General features: G+C 38.6%; 1 protein-coding gene across 3 annotated transcripts in view; it reads right to left on the reverse strand.

The window, feature by feature from the left end:
- The window catches only part of LOC149017778 (putative serine/threonine protein kinase IRE4), a 38,584-nt gene that overhangs the window by 6,141 nt on the left and 12,945 nt on the right, over positions 1-19,498 (reverse strand). For all 3 annotated transcript variants that reach the window (XM_089152104.1, XM_089152103.1, XM_089152105.1), the window contains 7 exons: positions 18,484-18,624; positions 18,317-18,409; positions 17,813-18,020; positions 17,651-17,736; positions 9,126-9,214; positions 4,998-5,049; positions 4,812-4,868 (listed from right to left, as the gene is read on the reverse strand). In XM_089152104.1, coding sequence (XP_089008230.1) covers positions 4,812-4,868; positions 4,998-5,049; positions 9,126-9,214; positions 17,651-17,736; positions 17,813-18,020; positions 18,317-18,409; positions 18,484-18,624 — 726 coding nt within the window. The remainder of the gene's footprint in view (positions 1-4,811; positions 4,869-4,997; positions 5,050-9,125; positions 9,215-17,650; positions 17,737-17,812; positions 18,021-18,316; positions 18,410-18,483; positions 18,625-19,498) is intronic.

Below are 19,498 nucleotides of genomic sequence, written 5' to 3' on the forward strand. Positions count from 1 at the left end.
TGTAATGGGTAGCAAGGCACTGAAATCTTCATATGTATGCTTAAAATCAGCAAGGTACCGGGTGAGGATCAGCCTCAAATCTGTAAAATTCTTGAGACAGTTCATAGATTCAGGTTATATTATTATGCCCATAATATAAAATTTTTAAACAGTCGCATAACCCTTTTACCGTATCAATATGAATAACTAAATTAATAACATGATTTTCCATAGAAGTTAGCATTCGTCCCAGAACATATGCATCAATAGTAATCCATGTAGAATCACTCTTAGGTGGATCTGTTAGGTGAGCTTGCTGATCCCTACCAAATGTACGTTCTACAATCTTACACCATTGCTGGTAGTTACTAACTCTATCAAGTTCTTGTCTGTAATTCTAATAGAAGAGGATACAACCACCGTCATAATTGAAGTCGTCTCCTCATCATCCACTATATCAGATTGTAAAGATATGGTCAGAAACGTTACTAGGAAATTAAGATCTGGAAAATATCCACCACGAAAAAGGAGGAATCATTGACAAAAATCAAGCATCCACAAGAAAAACGATCTCCTCCTGAGATCCTCAACATCATCTATGAATCGGTATCACCATTTATCAGATAAACTGCGAACAATCTGCTTTAATTGTGAAAAGCAGATCTACATCATCCATATGGGGGTTAAGAATCACCCCTTCTTCTGAAGTTGTATGCTCTAGAAGGGTGTATAGAGACCGCAACTGGAAAGGAAGGAAGAAAAAAAATGAAAAAAGAGGGTGAAGACTAGAAGAGCACCTTAGGAATTAACTGACATCAACAGGGCTCTGATACCATCTCCACGAAATAATGAGGAACAGCCAGAAGAGGGACTAACTACGGTATTGCAAATTAGGGGAAAATACATCCTTTTATAAGGCATAGTTACCAAAATAAGGCCCAAGATGAGATACCTTGAGTTTTAAGCTGGCGCCAATTAGCACCAGTGCACCCCCAAGATCTCGAGGAATCTTGGGAATATTCTTTCTAACAATGTCCAAACAGTTAATTTCAACTACATAATGTATCACCAGGTCATATGACTTTCTACCCTTATGGGAATGCGGATGCAAGACTCAGCCAAGCAACAAAGTGTAGAGTGCACTGGAAGTCAAACATTAAAAGATAATTTATGCAAACATATCTTCTCTATCTAAGCCATTATGGGTACAACTTATATTCCTTCATCGAGTATTCTTTCAGGCCTCCTGCTTTCCTTTTCAAAGTCTTCAATTCACAGCAAATTACTCACACCGAATTCACACCAAATTAGTCAACACACGTACCTTGATGTAAATCATTTCCAGGGGGCAACATAGGGCCTATGGTTGCTACCGAAACCCAATGGCCCCTAATCACACCAGGGGTATTTTGGACATTTTTTGTATTTTTTGATGAGTCCAAGTTAGGGTATCATTGGATCCAGCATTTTTTTTTTTTTTTTTGATGAATAAATAATTATATTAAAACAAGAGACAAACAAGAGAAGCAGGGGCGCAACAGCCAATCAAGAGGGTGACTGAAAGGAGGTGTTTAGATTCCAGGAACTAACAATCAACCTATTCCTTGGAGACTCATAAACAGGGGGTGGGGGAGAGAAATAAGCCTAGAAGATGCATCACAATAGATGGCATTCCAAATCATGACCCGGGATCGAGATTTGGAAGTCCATCTTCTCATGTTGCGCTCTCACCATAGATGGTGAACAATGGTGGTGAAAACAAGCTTACCAACTTGGTCGCAAATCTTGGAGCCAGAGAAAGTTCTCAGGATCCAATTCCAATCTTGAGCTAAACCAAAAGAATGTCTCGATCTAGGCCAAACAGAAGCAAGGGCTAAACTCCAAATGGATTGGGAGAAGGGGCAGGAGAAAAACAGGTGGTCCAAGTTCTCATTACAGTTCCCACAAAGAATGCAACTGGGGTTGGCGGGGATGTGGCGACTAATGAGGAAAGCTTGGGTGGGGAGGGCTAAGTTAAGGGATCTCCAAAGGGTGAGGGAGTGGCAGGGGAGGTGACCTTTGAACCAAACCAGAGTGGCCCAATGGACAGAGGGGGAAGGGGATCTGAGGAGGTTATAGGCAAAGGTGGTTGTGAAGGTTTTGGTGTGGGAAGGTATGGTCAAAAGCAGAGGTTGAAAGGTGGGGGAGGGAGTTCCAAACTTGTGTGAGACCAAGGTGGGGAGAAGGGGACCAAGAGCCATTAACAATAAAATAGGAGAGAGGGATATCTTTGGGGATGCGAGAATCATAGACAGTCCGAGACCAAGAAGGGAGAATAATATACCCATTGGATGCCAGGGATCTAGCCAGAAAGAAGTGGAGGATCCAGAGAAGCTTTGAATAGAAATTGTAGAGAGGATGTGGGGGCAGAGGGTAAGAAGTTTTTTCCAGATCCAGGAAGAGGAGGAAAGAATTGGGACAGTCCAGATGGAGTCCGATTTAAGGAGGTATGAGTAGACCTAGGAGACCCAAACGGAGTCATGCTTTGAGGCAATTTTCTAGATGAGTTTGAGGAGCATGCCAAGTTAACATCAATAATCCGACGGATTCCAAGGCCTCCTTCAGATTTAGATTGGCAAATGGCAGCCCAACTGATAGGGTGGAGGAAACAGGAGGTTTCCTAACCCTTCCAAAGAAAAGTGGAAAAGAGGGATTCCAGGGTATGGATGGTAGATTTGGAGAGAAGGAAGATACCTCACCAATAGAGATAGGAAGATTGGAGGACAGACCGGATGAGCATCACTCTTCCAGCAAAGGAAAGAAATTTACCTTTCCAGAGTTGGAGCTCTTTCCGGATGTGATCAAGCATAGAAGAGCAGTGGTGGCGCGTGAACCTACTGGGGATGAGAGGAAGGCCTAAGCAGGTCACAGGGAAGGAGCCTAGATTAAACCTGGAGAGCTGGAGAAGGGAAGAGCAAACAAAGTCAGAGATACCTAAGAGGAAAATAGTGGATTTCTCAAGATTGACTTTGAGACTAGACAAGTTCTAAGTTCTCAAAGAGAGAGAAAGTGGAGAGAATGGTGTAGATAAAGAGGTGTGGTCAGCTTTGGAGAAGATCATGAGATTGTTAGCAAAAGCAAGATGGGTGAGCTTGAGAGATTTACACTTAGGAATGGGGGAGATGAGGAGTTGATCAATTTTGGATTGAAGGAGCTGAGACAGAAGTTCAAGGGCCAAGGTGAAGAGATAAGGAGAGAGAGGACATCCTTGGCGAATACCTATATGGGAAGGTAAGAAACCCGATGGAGAACCATTGGTAATGATGGAGAATTGAGGAAAAGAGATGCAGATTTCAATCCAGTGGATGAAGGAAGGAGGGAAACTTATGGCAAAGAGAACCTCACTAATGAAATCCCAACGGATGGAGTCAAAAGCTTTATAAAGGTCAACCTTTAAGAGGGCGGCTGGGGAGTGAGATGAATTATCAAACCCTCTGACAATTATTGAATAGAGCAGAATGTTATCAGCATGCAACATGTTTGTAGTACCCTGGATCTACTACTATTTTTACAATTGAGTCATTATTTTGTAAGTTACTGAAGAGTCCTTGTTAGTGTTGGATTCCTAAGAAGTAAGGGAGCCCCTAGTTTAGTCTATTTCTTATGGGAATTCCATATCTACTCTTAGTTTCCAATTTGGATCCTACTAGAGTGAGATATGATACAATCCTTTACATGAGTAAGAATTTAAAATTTTAAATTAGACCTAGATTACAAGTTAGAATCCAAGTTGGTTTCTTAAGTTGAGTCCTAATATGCTTTCTTTTTAGAAGCTATGAAAAGCCTACATTCTCTCCAATCAGCAAGTTGATTTGAATTAATAAAATTGAGATTGAGTTTGGAGGCAAGTTAGAGAAGTCCTGGGCTACTAGAGGGGGCTTGCGGCGACTTCAACAGTGTTAATTCTGCAGTTTTCTTTCAATCACAGCAAGCTTCTTCAACTCCAACAGCTCCAATCCAGCCCCAAGTATAGAGCCCCCACTCTCCACTTTCCCATTCCCCATTTTCCCTATGGTAGCAGCAGCAGCAGCCTCCCGTCTTAGTCCCCTAATCCCCACCCCCATTACCTCGCTTTTCCCTTCTAGTTGGATCACACCTCACTCCTTACCCCATCCCTAATCTTAATTCCTTCAAAAGACCTTTATCCTAGCACTTCTAAAATTCTGCACTTCATTTTCTTCCTAGAATTTTTTGAAATTCATCTTCTTCACCTAAACCCTAGTCCCTGAGACCTAGTTTCACCTAAACCATCAACCAATCCTCAAACCACCAGGATCCTCAACAGCAACCCTGCCTTTGACCTCAACCCTAACCGTAGAAACCCTAGAACTTCAAAAACCCTAGTTTTCAAACCCTAACTTATAAATTCAATCCTGAAATTATAAATACAGCAAGGTGTAAAGCTAGAAAATCTAAAATCCTAGATCCTGAGCCTGGCCAAATCCTACTAAACCCCAGCCTAACACTTGTAAATCCTATATCCAGTCAAGACCCTGCCACAGAAGGCAACTACAGCCCTCAAAGACTGCTGATTCTCAGGGAAGATGATCCTGGAATGAGCTTGATTCTAGGATCATATTCAAACAACTAAACCCTATAATTTGGTTCACATCATACCTACTTCAGATTCTTTGATCCCATACTACCATTGTAATGATACTCAATGTTTCATTTACATAGCAACAATTGCCTCATTGTTTAGGATAACTGCCACTGGGAAGCTCAAACTCAAAATTTCCTGATTTTCCACAGAACGAGTATCCTGCAAGAGTTTCAAGAGTGTGTGTCCCTACCTTTTGTGAGGCAAGCGTATCCCAATTGATTCCTTTGCAGAATGGATGTGCTTTTACCTGTAACATAATCCGAGCTGTAAATGAATTAAACCAACAGCACTATTACTCATTTTGACTACAGGATGCAGTGATGAAAAAATATGTAGGGGTAATCAATGCTAAACACAACAGATAGAGATAGACAACCTCTGATGCTCCTTTTGCTCCTAGTCGCAGACCAGGGTTCTGAATAAGAAGCCTGCATACAGTAGACAACAGTATACAATGAAGTAGCATATCTATTGTAAAGTGAGTTTTTGGTTATTTTGGATATATTTGTAATTTCATATTGTTTTAATCAACCATCAATCTCTTGTCACAGGTCACATGGCTGAGCTCTTTTAAATGCAAGTCATTATTTTCCTAAGTCAATCCCCTTTGTCATGGTATTCAAGTGGGAACTGTTCTCAGGATTCTCACCCTTCACCTAGAACCTAGCTGCCACTAACCCTTTTTCTCCTCTTGGTTTCACCTTGCAAGCTTCCACCTCCCTCTCTTCTTCATCTCCTACCTTTCTCTCTTCTCTTTACTCCTGTAAAAGCTATCCTAGCCCACTAGGGGTCTACCCTTCCTTACTAGGCTCGCAGGCCTCCTTAATAACAATCTACCAGACCGATTCATGAAAATCGACTTCCTATTAGGGTTTTGAGATTGATATTTCCATGGTTTTGAGAATTGGGTCAACTTCACCAGGGATTTGTCTCCTTTTGACCTAGTTGTCTTGTTCTTTTATCTACTCTGACATCTTTCCTAGGTCTACATCCTTCTTCAACCTCAGACCACGACTGATGGAAGTGAATCAAGTGACACCATTTCTGCATCTATCAAAGTGATGAGTCACAAACATCATACTGGGTTTCCACATTTCCTGCTAGCTCTATCAGACTAGATGGGAGAAACTAATAACTGCCGTCACAGTTTCAATTACTGCTTGCAGCCTAGCCAGATATGTTATGGTGCATGAGTACGAAATCGCCTATGGCTGGTGCCTTCATGGTGACGTGGTTCCCTAATGATGCACTGTTATAACTTTTTTATCATTCTATGAAGCCCAATTTTGCTCAAGGTTACCTTCTTTTGGACTCTTAGACCTGGAAGGCTGCAAGAGAGTTCACAAGTTGGAAATGCAGCCCAGGTTTATCAACACATAAGCACATTCATAGCATCACTAAGCATGAGCTCTCTCACATACTACTCAGAATTGTGGACCTTGTTGCATGAACTTGACTTCTGTGAGAAATTTCAGCCTATCTGTTCCATTGATGTTGCTCAAGAAGCACAACAATAAGATCCACAACTATGAATTCTTAGCTGGCCTGAATGTGGAGTACAATCACATTCATCCCAAGTACTCCATTGACAGCGATTCCTTCCCCAGATAAATCATATGCTTTTGTCCTGCTTGAGTAGAGTCTGCAGACAACTACGCTTCAACCTTTTTATTCTTGCTCGACTAGTTCTCTACACAAGCCATGGATTTCAGCTTATAGATGCTCCTATTTGCCCTCTTGGCCATTCTTCTTTTGATGCTGGTCTGGAGAAATGCAAGTCTTGTGGGAATGCCACATGAATATAGTTGTCAAGGTGGCACCTTGGCATCAAGGCAGAAATTGAACTGGAAGGCATTAATGCGCCTTATGTATTCGTTTATTTTTTTCTTCTTAATATTACTTTGGGTAAATATCATTTACCTCCCCTCTTAGCTGGACAAATAGCACTTACACCCCCTCTTAGATGGATAATATCACTTAACTCCCCTCTTACCTAGCAAATATATCAAACACCTCCCCTATGTTAACTTTCTCGGTTAAATTTAACTTTTACCGTTAAATATTTTTCTAAAATCCCAAACTACCCTTGGCTAAAAATATTTTTTTAATTTAAATTCTAAATTACCGTAATCACTCTAACGGTTAAAATACTAATTATCCTCAATTTAAATAATCATTAAAAACCAAAACACCATAGTTAAAAGTTAAATTATCTTTAATTATTAAAAGCCCAACATGCGTTTTCTTAAAAAAAATTATCAAACAATTAAAAAAACCCAAAATAGTAGACGTGTTTAATTTTATCAACATATCCTTTTTTTTAATTGCATTTTTAATTTTACTTGATAGTAGTACGTTTTTTTTTAATTGTTTGATAATTTAAAAAAAAAAAAAAGATATGTTGGGCTTTTAATAATTAAAGATAATTTGGGTTTTAACTATGGTTTTTTATTTTTATAATGATTTTAATTGAGGGTAATTTAATATTTTAACTTTTAGGTTGATTACGGTAATTTAGGGTTTAAAATAAAAAATATTTTGGTCAAGGGTAGTTTGGGATTTTAGAAAAATATTTAACGGTAAAAGTTAAATTTAACCAAGAAAGTTAAAAGAGGGGAGGTGTTTGATATATTTGCTAGGTAAGAGGGGAGGTAAGTGATATTATCCAACTAAGAGGGGGTGTAAGTGCTATTTGTCTAGCTAAGAGGGGAGGTAAGTGATATTTACCCAATTACTTTTTCAAATGATTCCTTCTATTGGATCAAATGTATGATAACATTCCAACTCAATTCAAACATTTCAAATCTCATATCTCAAATCGGAAAGAGGGGGAAACTGAGAAACATGGCAAATAGGAGTGGAGAGTGCAACAATCGGTCCCAGTGGTTGCAGAGTTGCATTAGCAAGAAAGCTGTGATTTCTCATGCTAGTGCCAAGGTAGAATTCCATTCCAAGCTATAGGGTATATGTGAGTTGTCATGGCTCAACAATCTTCTACAAGACCTCTATTTAGCTCCAATTCTCTGATGATGTTGTATCGTAATATTACGTATGATATTAGTATTGCTCACAATCTGGTTCAGCATGACCGAACGAAGCATGTGGAAATAGACCATCATTTCAGCAGGGGAAAGCTTGACCCAGGAGTTGTATGTATTCCATTTGTTCAAGTTAGTGATAAGTTGTCGATATTTTCACCAAAGGGTTTAGTAGTAACTAGTGATGTTTTTCATTCTAATTTGTGCAAGTTGGGCATCTGTGATATTATGAACCAACCTGAGGGGGAGTGTTGTAATGTGAGCTTTTTGGATATTTAGGGTTGATTTGCAATTTCATATTGTTCTAGGGGTCTACTTTTAATTATTGCTTTTCTCTTATTATAGATTGAACACAGTTATGGTCACTTGAGACACAAGTCTCCCCCACTCACTCTCTTTCATCAATCAAATTTAGGTTACCGAAGGTGCAAGGCAGGAGATCGGAACAGCCTACCATCAACATATAAGTGCGATTCTCAAAATAAAAAGAGAGAAAAAAAAGAAGAAAAAGTTGTACTCTAAGAAGGGTTGATTCATTTTTTGCATCCACTTAAGGATATGTAGACATAAAATCAACTCAACCTTATCTCAATTAAATGGTGTCAGCTAAATGGTTCCTGTCCCCCACTCAGCTTTATTCAAGGCAATACTTGTTACCAGGCTTGAATATACAAGTCTTTCTTCACTGCTCTTCCTGAAGTCATTAAGCCCCCAACTCTTTTAGCTTCTTCGAACTGAATCAAATCATCCTTTGTAATGTCAAGCATCTAAAGGCTTCTGTTGGACGTGTTCATTGCACCTCAGACAATTTCCACGGCTTATCATGTACGGTAGCTACTCCTAATTTAGCATAATTTGTTCATTCCTTATTTTCTCTTTTCTAGTTTTACCATCCATCTGTCTCAACACCCTCATCACAGCTACATAGCCTACATTAAGTTTAACAACGTGTTACTTTTACCGCCTAAGATTCAGCTGCATACATCATTGCTGACCATATGACTATCCTAATCACTTGTTTTTTTTAACATTTATTTCTTTATTTTGAATTTTAATTTAGGTTTCCTAATAGATAGTAAAAGCTAAAAATTGATGCCCTAAAGGTGCCTTTTCCATATCAAAACGGTAAGAACAATACTGATTATTGATTAAATCCCTAGTATTTGGTGAATTTTGATCCAGAACCATAAACCAAGGTTCAGAAAACAGCCAACATGCAGGAAGTGAACAATATCAAGCAGACATTTTTTGTTATTGCATCCTCATGGTCATCTATATCCGAACCACATTCTTGTTTCATATGGTCACCTTCTTTCTCTTGTAACTAAAATTGTTATCACTAACAAGATCTTTACACTCTAGTCTTTCAATATTGGAAATCCATGTTCTCGTGGGACAACTAGGCAAATAATAGTACATGTCATTAATATGTGACAAAAAAAAATAATAGTTTTGTAGTAACTGACCTATTAATCAAGTCTTGGGCCTCAGATGACAAGTCACTTGAAACAGAAGGCCAAAGGATTTTCCCATTTAGGATGTTCTCAAAAATTATCTTGCAGCCAAAAAATAGTCAAAAGGTTAATAGAACTCCCAATACCTTGCTCTGTCCATTTCCTTTATACTACATACAAAAGATACTCCATATTCTAAAATACAATATTAGAAAATCTCAAATATCAATGAAATCAAGGTGCCTAACAAAGAAATGACAAAACACAGAAGACTATCGAATCTAAAATTCAATAAGATTTCAACTTTAACATAATGTGCTATCATTTAATGCCTACTGGCTATGACCAAAGTCTGGCACAGCTCATTTTTTACATGCCTGCTACTAAAATAGAGACATTATCATCAATTTCAAATAAAATTCTATGCCTTCCCATTAGTACATTATCATCAACATTATTGGTAAAAGTTCTTCCTCATTCAGCTTCCAAAAAAATGCGTCTCACCTGGATGCCTCCTTTAGCCACATCAAGGGCTGATAGAGTCAATCTACCATTGGAAGTACAGGCTACCACCCTCCCACTGGGTGGGTTGTCTGCATGTCTAATTTTATGGCCCACCTCAATCATATCTCCCACTGAATAATCTCAAAATGGAAGGAGACAGAATCAAAGCAAAACAGGGGAGGAGTGGTGTTGATGGGGGTCTACTTCATAGGGACAAACTTCAGTCAAGATTCTCATACCTTTTGGCTTATTCGGTAATGATAGCTCAGAAAAAGAATAGAAAGGAGAAACAGGTCTGAGTTATTTTCTACTCCAGCCTAGATATTTTGTCAATTCCAGTTAAGAAGCTCTATGAAGGATCAAAGTAGCCAACACACAAGGTCCTAATGAAATTTCAATAGAAGTATGAAAGAGCTTAGAAACACCTATGGGCTAGCCTGCCTAACCAAGTTGTTTAACAAGATTATGAGCACAAGGAAAATGCTAGATGAATAGAGGAGAAGCATCGTGGTCCCAATTTACAAAAATAAAGAGAATATTTAAAGCTATAATAACTATAGAGGCATAAAACTGACGAATCATACAATTATACTATGAAATTATGGGAGTGAGTAATTGAAATCCATTTGACACAAGAAACCACTATTAGCAAAACCAATTTGGTTTGCTGCTAAAAAGATCTACAATGGAAGCTGTTCACCTTATTAGGAAACTTGAGGAAAGGTATGGCAAGTGTAAGAAAGATCTTCATATGGTCTTTATTGACCTAGAATAAGCCTACGATGACCCTAAAGTGTTATTTTTGTTCTTTTTTTTTTTGGTTGGGTCAAAAGAAAGATTATATAGAATTATCCAGGGTCAAACCTCCTGGCAGGGGAAAAAGAGTTATTTACAATGGAAGGGGGGGGGGTTAAGCCACCAAACTTTTGAAAGAGAGAGAGAGACTTAGCTCCCTTGGCTATAAAATCTGCTAAAAGGTTTTTTGCTCTAGAGATAAACTGGAAGGAAATAAAAGTGAAGACACTACCTAAGTCTAGTACAACATCTATTAGCCCATGATAGGCCCAGTTCATCAAAGTGCCAAGCCCATTTAAAGCTTGCACAACAAGTTTGCACTCAGAGTATATACAAACTTTGGAGAAGAGAAATGTTTGTACTAAATATTTGGGCATAGTTGAGGATATAGTAAATATTTGGGCATAGTTAAGGATATGTAGGATCCAATAATAACTGTAAAAATCCTTGGGGGACACGGTGGTGAATACCCAACTATAATTGGGTTACATAAAGGATCAACTTTAAGCCCATATTAAATTGCACTTATAATATATGATTTAACGAAAAACATTCAAGATAAGGATTCTTGGTGTAATGCTTTTTATTGATATTTTTTTAGGTAGATGAGACACAAGTTAGGATTACTACCAAGTTAGAGTTATGGAGAGCAACTTCAAAATCAAAAAAATTTAAGAACAAGGATAAAATTTCTAGTGTGTAACTATGATTGGATGGATAATTAAGTGGTGAAACTTGATGAGAAGGAGATCCTACAAAGTGACCATTTTAGGTACCTTCGCTCAATCATAATTGAGGAAGGTGAATAGAGGATGATGTTTCCCAAAGAAACGAAATTCAGTGGATGAAGTGGAGAGACACATCCAGGGTTTTGTGTGATCGGCATATTCCTTTAAAGCTCAAAGGAAAATTATATAGGATCGTCGTACGGCCAGCTATGATGGTGGTGTAGAGTGTTAGCCTATTAAGATTTAAAATGCATCATATAGATAAACTTAAGAGTAGCAAAAATGAGATGGATGAGTGGCAAAACTAGGAAGGATATAAAGGAATGATTGTATTAGAGGAGTTCAGGAGTAGCTTTTACAAATGATAAGCTACGAGAAAGTCATTTAGGTAGCATAGTCATGTTTAACAGAGGGCTTTAAATGCCCCTGTATGGAGGAGTGATTAAACCCAAATTGAAGGAACTAAAAGAGTTAAAAGCGGACCTAAAATAACCTTAGAAGAAGTGGTGAGAAATGATTTGCATGATTTTGGAATCAAGAGGCTTTAAACTAAGTAGAATGAAGACAAAATATCTAGTTAATAACTTTAGTCATGATTGGGCAAATTATTAGGTGGTGATACTTGACAATAAGGAGATTCCTCAGAGTGATTGTTTTAGGTACCTAGGTTCAATCATTAAATAAAAGAGGTGATATAGAGGATGATGTTTCTCAAAGAATTAAACTAGGATGGATGAAGAGGAGAAGTGCGTTCGGGGTCTTATGTGATCGGTGTGTTCCATTAAAGCTTAAAGAAAAATTGTATAGGACCGTTGTTTGACCAGCTATAATGTACGGTGTAGAGTGTTGGGTTGTTAAAAAGAATCATATAGATAAACTCAGGTTTGTAGAAATGAGGATGCTAAGATGGATGAGTGGCAAAACTACAAAGGATAAGATAAGGAATTATCGTATTAAAGTTGGTTTGGGAGTTGCTCCCATAAGTGACAAGCTTCGAAAAAGTTGTTTGAGGTGGCACGGCTACGTTCAATAGAGATCTATAAATTTTCCTGTACAGAGAAGTGATATAATCCAGCTTGAATGGACTAAAAGAGCTAGGGGTAGACCTAAGATAACCTTAAGAGAGGTGGTGAGAAAGGATACGCATAACTTAAGCCTTATATCTAGCATGGCCTCAAACAGAACTGATTGTAAGGCAAGAATCCAAGTAGTTGACCCCATTTAGTTGGGACAAGGCTTATTGTTGTTGTTGTTGATGTAGGTAAGGCCTCACACAGAGCTGATTGGAAGGCAAGGATCCATGTATCAAACCTTGTTTAGTTGGGATAAGGCTTCTTCTTGTTATATATCCTATTAACTTGGATTTTCAAATAAGAAAACTTTGTTGTTAACCACCATTAAGAAGATTTGCTTTGAGACATTAAATCAGTAGAGCATTGATAATGACAACTTTAACCATTAGACAGAGTAAACCAGCTATTTTCAAATTCCAAAGCCAAACACAATCATATACCGACCTTATATTGAACCTAGCTAGCCTTCCAAATATTGACAACCATTAATCCCTTGAGTGCTCCACAGAGTGTAATACTTGTGGACTCAACATTACCAGATGTGGTGATTTGACTCATACAAGGCCTTTCTGTTGTAGTAGACTAGGTTCACCCTATGCTCTCTCCTGTTGTCTACTCAGGTCTCCCCTTGGTTTACTCACCCACCACAATTGCACCCCTATATTGGACCTCATCCGTGAAACGCTCCAACTTTAGAAAGGCAAGTTTGTTTCCTTTGTTGGTTGGACTGTTGTGATCAAGTTTGCCCTTTAGTCCTCCTACATCTATTGGTGTGGGGATTTTTAACTCTCCCTAAATCCATCATTAACTCTATGGAGTCTCTTAGGGCCTGTTTGGTTACATGAGTCTAGAGATTTCAAATCTATAGATTTCAACTTTATGGAGTTATAATTTATAAAATTAGATGTTTGGTTGTGGAATGAAATCTGTGGATTCATCCTAAAAAACTATTTGATCGACGTGATTTTTGTGAATGTGCAAATGTATAGTTTTTTTGAAATCTCTGGATTTCACCCTTTACCCATAAATCTACAGATTCACGTTTTTAGTGTAAAAAGGTGAATCTCTAGATTTCATGAATCTAGAGATTTTTACAACCAAACGGGTATAATTCTCAGATTCATGAATCTAGAGATTTCAAATCTCTGGATTCATGTAACCAAACAGGCCCTTAGTGCATTTCTTTAAAGAGAAAAAGACACCTCCCTGTTTCTCCATCCCCTGAGCTAATCTCTGTTTGTCTCCCTAAATCTAAAGGAGGTCTAGGCATCCGTAGATTCGAGACTACAAGAAGGCCAGCTTGATCAAAGGACATTTGGAAAATCTCCAACAAAGAGGATTCAGTTTGGTTCAAGTGGGTGTCCTTTTATCTCCTTAGGTTCAATTCCATTTGGATGGTTAGGAGGCCTCATGCCTTATTAGGTCTAGACGAGCCTTCACCCTCTTCGCCCCATCACTCTTCTTGCCATCTCTTCCAACATCTCCGATGCCTCTATCATTTCTTTTTTGCTTAACCCTTGGCACCCATAGGTTCTTTATAACATTTTTGGGCCCAAAGTACAAAATTTTGCTGAAATTTGGGAATGTTTAAGTAGAATTTCACCCCACTTTTGGGTGGTATTTGGGGTCATTTTGGGTTGGTTTTTTGTGTCTAGCCTAATGTGAAGCCAATAAACACACTAGGGAGTACTATTTTTACCTTAAAGCCTAACCTAAAGTGTTCTTGATCAACACATGCCCGGTTGTATGCGAGCAAAACTAGAAGTCTAGAACATGAATTTTAACCAATGTAAATATGAATATTATGCAAGACAACACTAAGATTTTCATTAAAATGCAACAACAGGTGCAACAAGTAGAATTCAATATACAAGTATGTGTCGAGTAGATCCATCCCCTGGGTCATGGAGTACTCTGAATACTGGACATAAGCATGCCATAACATGGTACAGAAAAAGTTATCTAATAGTCCGTCACTGGCATAACTAGCTGTGCTGGTCCTAATGGATATCCAAAGATGGAATTACAAATGATGCACCTAATCTATCTCTATACTCGTACAAACATGCTACTACCATCAACAAATGAACTATCAAATGCTCCACCATATCCAAATCCATAGCCATAAGCCCTGCATGGTACAATCGCTTGGAAGTTTCAAAATTTTACTGGAAATTTTTGAGATTTCAGCGAAATTTCCGATATCTCACTAAAATTTCACCGAAATCTAAGACTTTTTGTTTTTTGAACACATGTTTCGTGTCGCTAGGTAGCGACACCATGAAATTTTGCTGATATTTCCTACTATGGTTGGGCCATTGTTGTTTGAGTGTAGGATCCCCAAAGACTCCCCACTCCTCCTCCATCCACCAAGGTTCCTAGTTCCTCTACTTTTTCCCCTTCAGTGAAGTTCTCACTTAGGTTTTGGCCTCTCTACCCCCTCTCCCCTTGTTGAGAAAAATCAATTATAGTAGAATGGCTTCAAGGAATCAACGTGATTCCTAAGCCCTTTATTTATGTTCTTATAAAAATACAATATTACAAGAATGCCCTTACTTGGGAATCAAGTAACAATAATAAACTGAGGAAATAGACCAAACTACTACTACCATAATCGAACCAGTCTACGCTCCCCCTTAAGTTGAGGCATAGATGTTAATTATGCCAAACTTACCCAAAATAGGGAGAAAATCTCCTTTCTTCAATCCTTTGGTGAAAATGTCTCATACTTGGTTTTTGAGCCTCACAAAAGGCACGCATATCAGTCCTTGTTCCAATTTTCATTTAATAAAAAACCTATCAACCTCAATGTGTTTAGTTTGATCATGTTGCACAAGATTATTAGCTATATTGATGGCAGCCTTATTGTCACAAGCATCATAGGACTTGAACTTGGCCACTAATATCTTCTAACAGACCTTTCGACCACAACAATTCACACACCCCATGAACCATAGCTCTATATTCAGCCTCTGTATTGGATAGGGCTCCCACATTCTGTTTCTTACTCCTCCAAGTACCAAATTACCTCCAGCAAACATGCAGTAACCAGAAATTGACTTTTTGTTTAGAGATCCAACCCAATCAGCATCTGTATATGCCTCCACCTTCAAATTATTTGTGGGTGACAAAAGCTTCCTTTCTTGGGTAAGTTTGGCATACTTCCTTTGAGACAGAAACAGATACCTTTCTTAGATCTTACAACCTCAATTCCTAGGAAGTATTGTAGCTTCACTAGGTCTTTAATCTCAAACTCCTTGCCAAGGAAATCCTTCAATCTTTGTATCTCTTCACCATCATCTCCCGTGATGACAATATCATCAAAGTAGACAATAAGGAGTAATTTTGTTACCCGACTTCTTGACAAACAATGGTCAGCATTGCTTTGTTGGTAGCTAATAGATGTTACTGCCTTCTGAAGATGTCCAAACCAGCACCTAGGAGATTGCTTCAGCCCATAAATAGATCTCTTCAACCAACACACTTTCCATATTGTACTGTTGTCACATAAATCGTGTGGAATTTCCATGCAGACTTCCTCCTCTTATTCTCCATGTAAGAAGGCATTCTTCACATCCAATTGATGCAAGTTCCTGTCTTTGTTTACAACTAGTGTTTAGTTAGCAATAGGGGCAAATGTCTTCTAATAGTCAATCCCATATGTTTGGGTAAACCCCTTTGCAACAAGTCTAGCCTTCAACCTGTTGACATAACCATCCATGTTCTAAATGACCACAAACACCCACTTACAACCCAGTGGTTTTTTCCTATAGGAAGAGTAAATAGCTCCCAAGTATCATTTTTCTTCATTACTTGCATTTCCTTTACCATTGTTGCCTTCCACCTTTTGTCAGTATAGGCTTCCTGCCAACTTTTTGGGACAAAGACAAATGAAGGTGAGGATATAAAGGCACAATAAGAGTCAGACAAAGAATTATAAGAAACATACTTAGCTGTGGGAGGCTGAGTACAAGATCTAACTCCTTTTATAATAGCAATAGGGCAATCAGAAGAGGATACCTCAGGTGTTGCAGTAGGACTTGCATCTGGAGCAAGAGACTGAAGTGGTAACGAGTCAATTTTCTCTATCTGCTTTGCCGAATGGGAACCTTCCTCTGATAAATTTGCACCTACTTATTTTGGTCAATTTTATTTTGAAAGACCTCGATAGTGTGCCTCACATCTCCCCATGACTAGGATTCTCATGAGGTTCATGCAGAAAAGGGGAGAAACTAGAGGCCTTTAGTATGCTAGTTGAAGTCTCCCTCGGTCATAAATCTCTTCAAAACCTTCTAAGTCATGTTGTGATGGTGGGTAAAAGTCTACATATGTGATAGAAGGGTCCAGAGTTGGAAAGAATCTGCTCCTGGAGAGGTGTATAGTAGGGACAAAACTCATTAAAAATTACATCTATGGACACTATGGTCCTCCGGAAAGGAGGATGATAACATTTGTACCCCTTTTGAGTAGCAACATAACCCAGAAAAATACAGTGTAGGCTGCGGGGTGCTAGCTTACTCTTTTGGGCTATATTCCTCGCATAACACACATAACCAAAGTCCTTTGGGGGAATAATAAACAAAGAATCTCCTTATAGAATCTCAATACATAAGCCTAAGTATCCTACTAGGCATCTTGTTCATAAGGTAAGGGGCACTGAGGACAACATCACTCCTGTATTGGTCTGGGACATTCATGGCAATCATAATAGAACGAACAATCTCTATCAAATGCTTGTTCTTTCTCTCAGCCACCCCATTCTGGGCCGTTGTATCAACACAACTGGTCTAGTGTATTATGCCTGAGTAAAAGAAGTATCTCTAAAACTCACCATTAATATACTCAATGCCAAACAATCAGTTCGTGGTAGCTGTGTAAGTGTGCTTGATCAAAGGTTTCCAGGCATTATAACTATGTTACCAAAGGCCAAAAAAGTCATAAACTGAGATTGTGAGGTCTGGAAAAAGTAGTTTTCGGTATTCACTAATCCCCCAAAACAGTAATCGTCTTAGTTCAACATTTGTTTCCATCTATAACTTTTGCATGGAGCACAATTTAGAAAATGGACTGCAGAATTACAAATCTTTCCAGAAGATTCGAGACTACAGATTTTGATGTCCATTTAAAGGCTTTGATTGTATCCTCAAGGTCTATTGATACCCCCAAGGAACAAGCTCATTGTTCTCTCTTAAGGTCTCCCTACCCCCTTTCTTCATCACCTCCCCTCCCCAAAGCACCATCTAATCCTTAAATGTCCCTTTTCGATTGATTTTCTTTCTTTTATTGTCCTTTTCTGCAGCTTTCTGGGACTCCTTGTATCTCTCTTTCTTTCTTACTAATAATGAATATTTGATTCACCCAAAAAGATACTAAAGACAATTATGTAAAACAGAAATGAAAGAATGAAGCTAGGAATATTCAAGCCTGTCAGTAATACCTCAGGAAACTCAGCATTGAAAGGTGGAATTCCCGTTATTAGCTCAAATAGGATAATTCCGACTGACCACCAGTCTGCAGCAAAACCTGCAGGAATGCTCAGGAAGGTAACTTCATCTGTACAGTATGATGGGAAAAGACATGAATGCAGATTTTTCCAAACCATGTTCAGTTCCGAGAAGAATTTCAGGTGCCAAGTAGTCAGGTGTGCCAACAGCTGTTTCCTGATTTTCCTCTGGTTGATGAGCATATTCCAAAGAAGTATGCAGGTCATGGCCATTGAATAAGGTGGTCTCATTCTTTCCAGATGTGGCGGCTAAATCAACCGTGCTATTCATAAGCCCAATCTTTGACAATCCAAAGTCTGTTAGCTGGTAAGATAAAATCACAATCAGGTAAACCAATGACATAAATTTGCCACAAACATCAATGTCCACACCAACTAGGTAAAAAGCAAGAAAAAGATGAGTACAAAAAGTAATTAAAGCTTTAAAAAGTTGCTTAATCCTCCAGAGTTATAATTTCATTAATATCTAAAATGCATAATGAAATAGCAGGGTGGAGAAAGTGAAATTCTTCAAGAACACATGACAGCACAACATTGACATTATTTTAGAAAATTAAATGAAATTCCAGCATGATCATGGTCTATAAGTCGACAGTTAACCTTGATGTGCCCGTCGTGTGCAATCAATATGTTGTCTGGCTTCAAATCACGATGCACGATTCCCAGAGAATGGAGATACTCTAGAGCAAGAACCTAAACAAAGGGTAATAATTATTAAGGCACGACCAAAATAAGCATGCTGCCATGCAAAAAGTTCTGACAGAGACCAGTTCAGCAACATAGATACGAGCTACATCCTCTGCCAAGCAGCCAACATTTCTCAGCAAGGAGTACAAATCACCACCATTGAGGTACTCCATAACCAGATAGAGGTTATCTTTGCAGGTGAATGAATAGAAAAACCTGACCTACAGAATCAATGTCAAGAAATGTATCAACTTTTTACTGCATAATTATAGTGGAAAGCTTGACCCAAACTTCATGCAAAGAAAAAAAAAATTCATGATGGAAACTTAATGCACCCTCATCAAAGATGATTAATAGCACAGGGCAGCACTTCAAGTGGAGGAGAAGTTTCTAAAAGAAAAACCCAGGGTCCAGTGGCTCCAACTTGGTGATGGAATATTTCTTTTTCCATAAGGCAGTTCATTATAGACAGCACAGGGACCACATTCTAGAGTTGGTGGATCCTGAAGATATAGAAGTCTTGGCAATTGATTTTTTTCCCTAAATTATTTGGAGCTGGTGTAGAGGATGAGAGACGATGTGTCCCTAATTTACCTCTAAATTCTAAAAGGGGTTCTGTCAGAGGAAGAACAAAGCTGGTTGGATGAGCCAAGCACCAAGGAAGAAATTCAGAAGGTTGTCTTTGCTGTGAAGGACTCAAAGGCTCTTCCTTGGCAGATGGGTTTGGTGTTAGTTTCTATAAAGCTTGTTGGGAGTTGGTTGGTGAGGAACTCACTAAGGCTATTCTTTGGTAATTTGAAAAAATCAATAATGCCTAAACTCCATCAATGATACCTGCATTACACTATTACCAAAAGGAGGGGGACCTTTCAAGGCTATAGACCGGTTGCTTTGTGTATCTTGTTGTATAAGATTATAACAATGATAATTACCATTCTGATGCAGCAAGTTGTGGGAGGCCTTGTTAGTGAGAACCATGCTGCCTTCATAAAAGGCAGATCCATTCCAAATTACATTTTAGTTTGTCATGACATTGTCAGAACTCAGAAGTGTGGAATGGAAAGGTGCATTCCCATCAGCAGTACCTAAGGTCTT

This window comes from Hakea prostrata, chromosome 4 (assembly GCF_041222555.1).
Source record: "Hakea prostrata isolate BN-2017 chromosome 4, UWA_Hpros_2, whole genome shotgun sequence".
NCBI lineage: Eukaryota > Viridiplantae > Streptophyta > Magnoliopsida > Proteales > Proteaceae > Hakea > Hakea prostrata.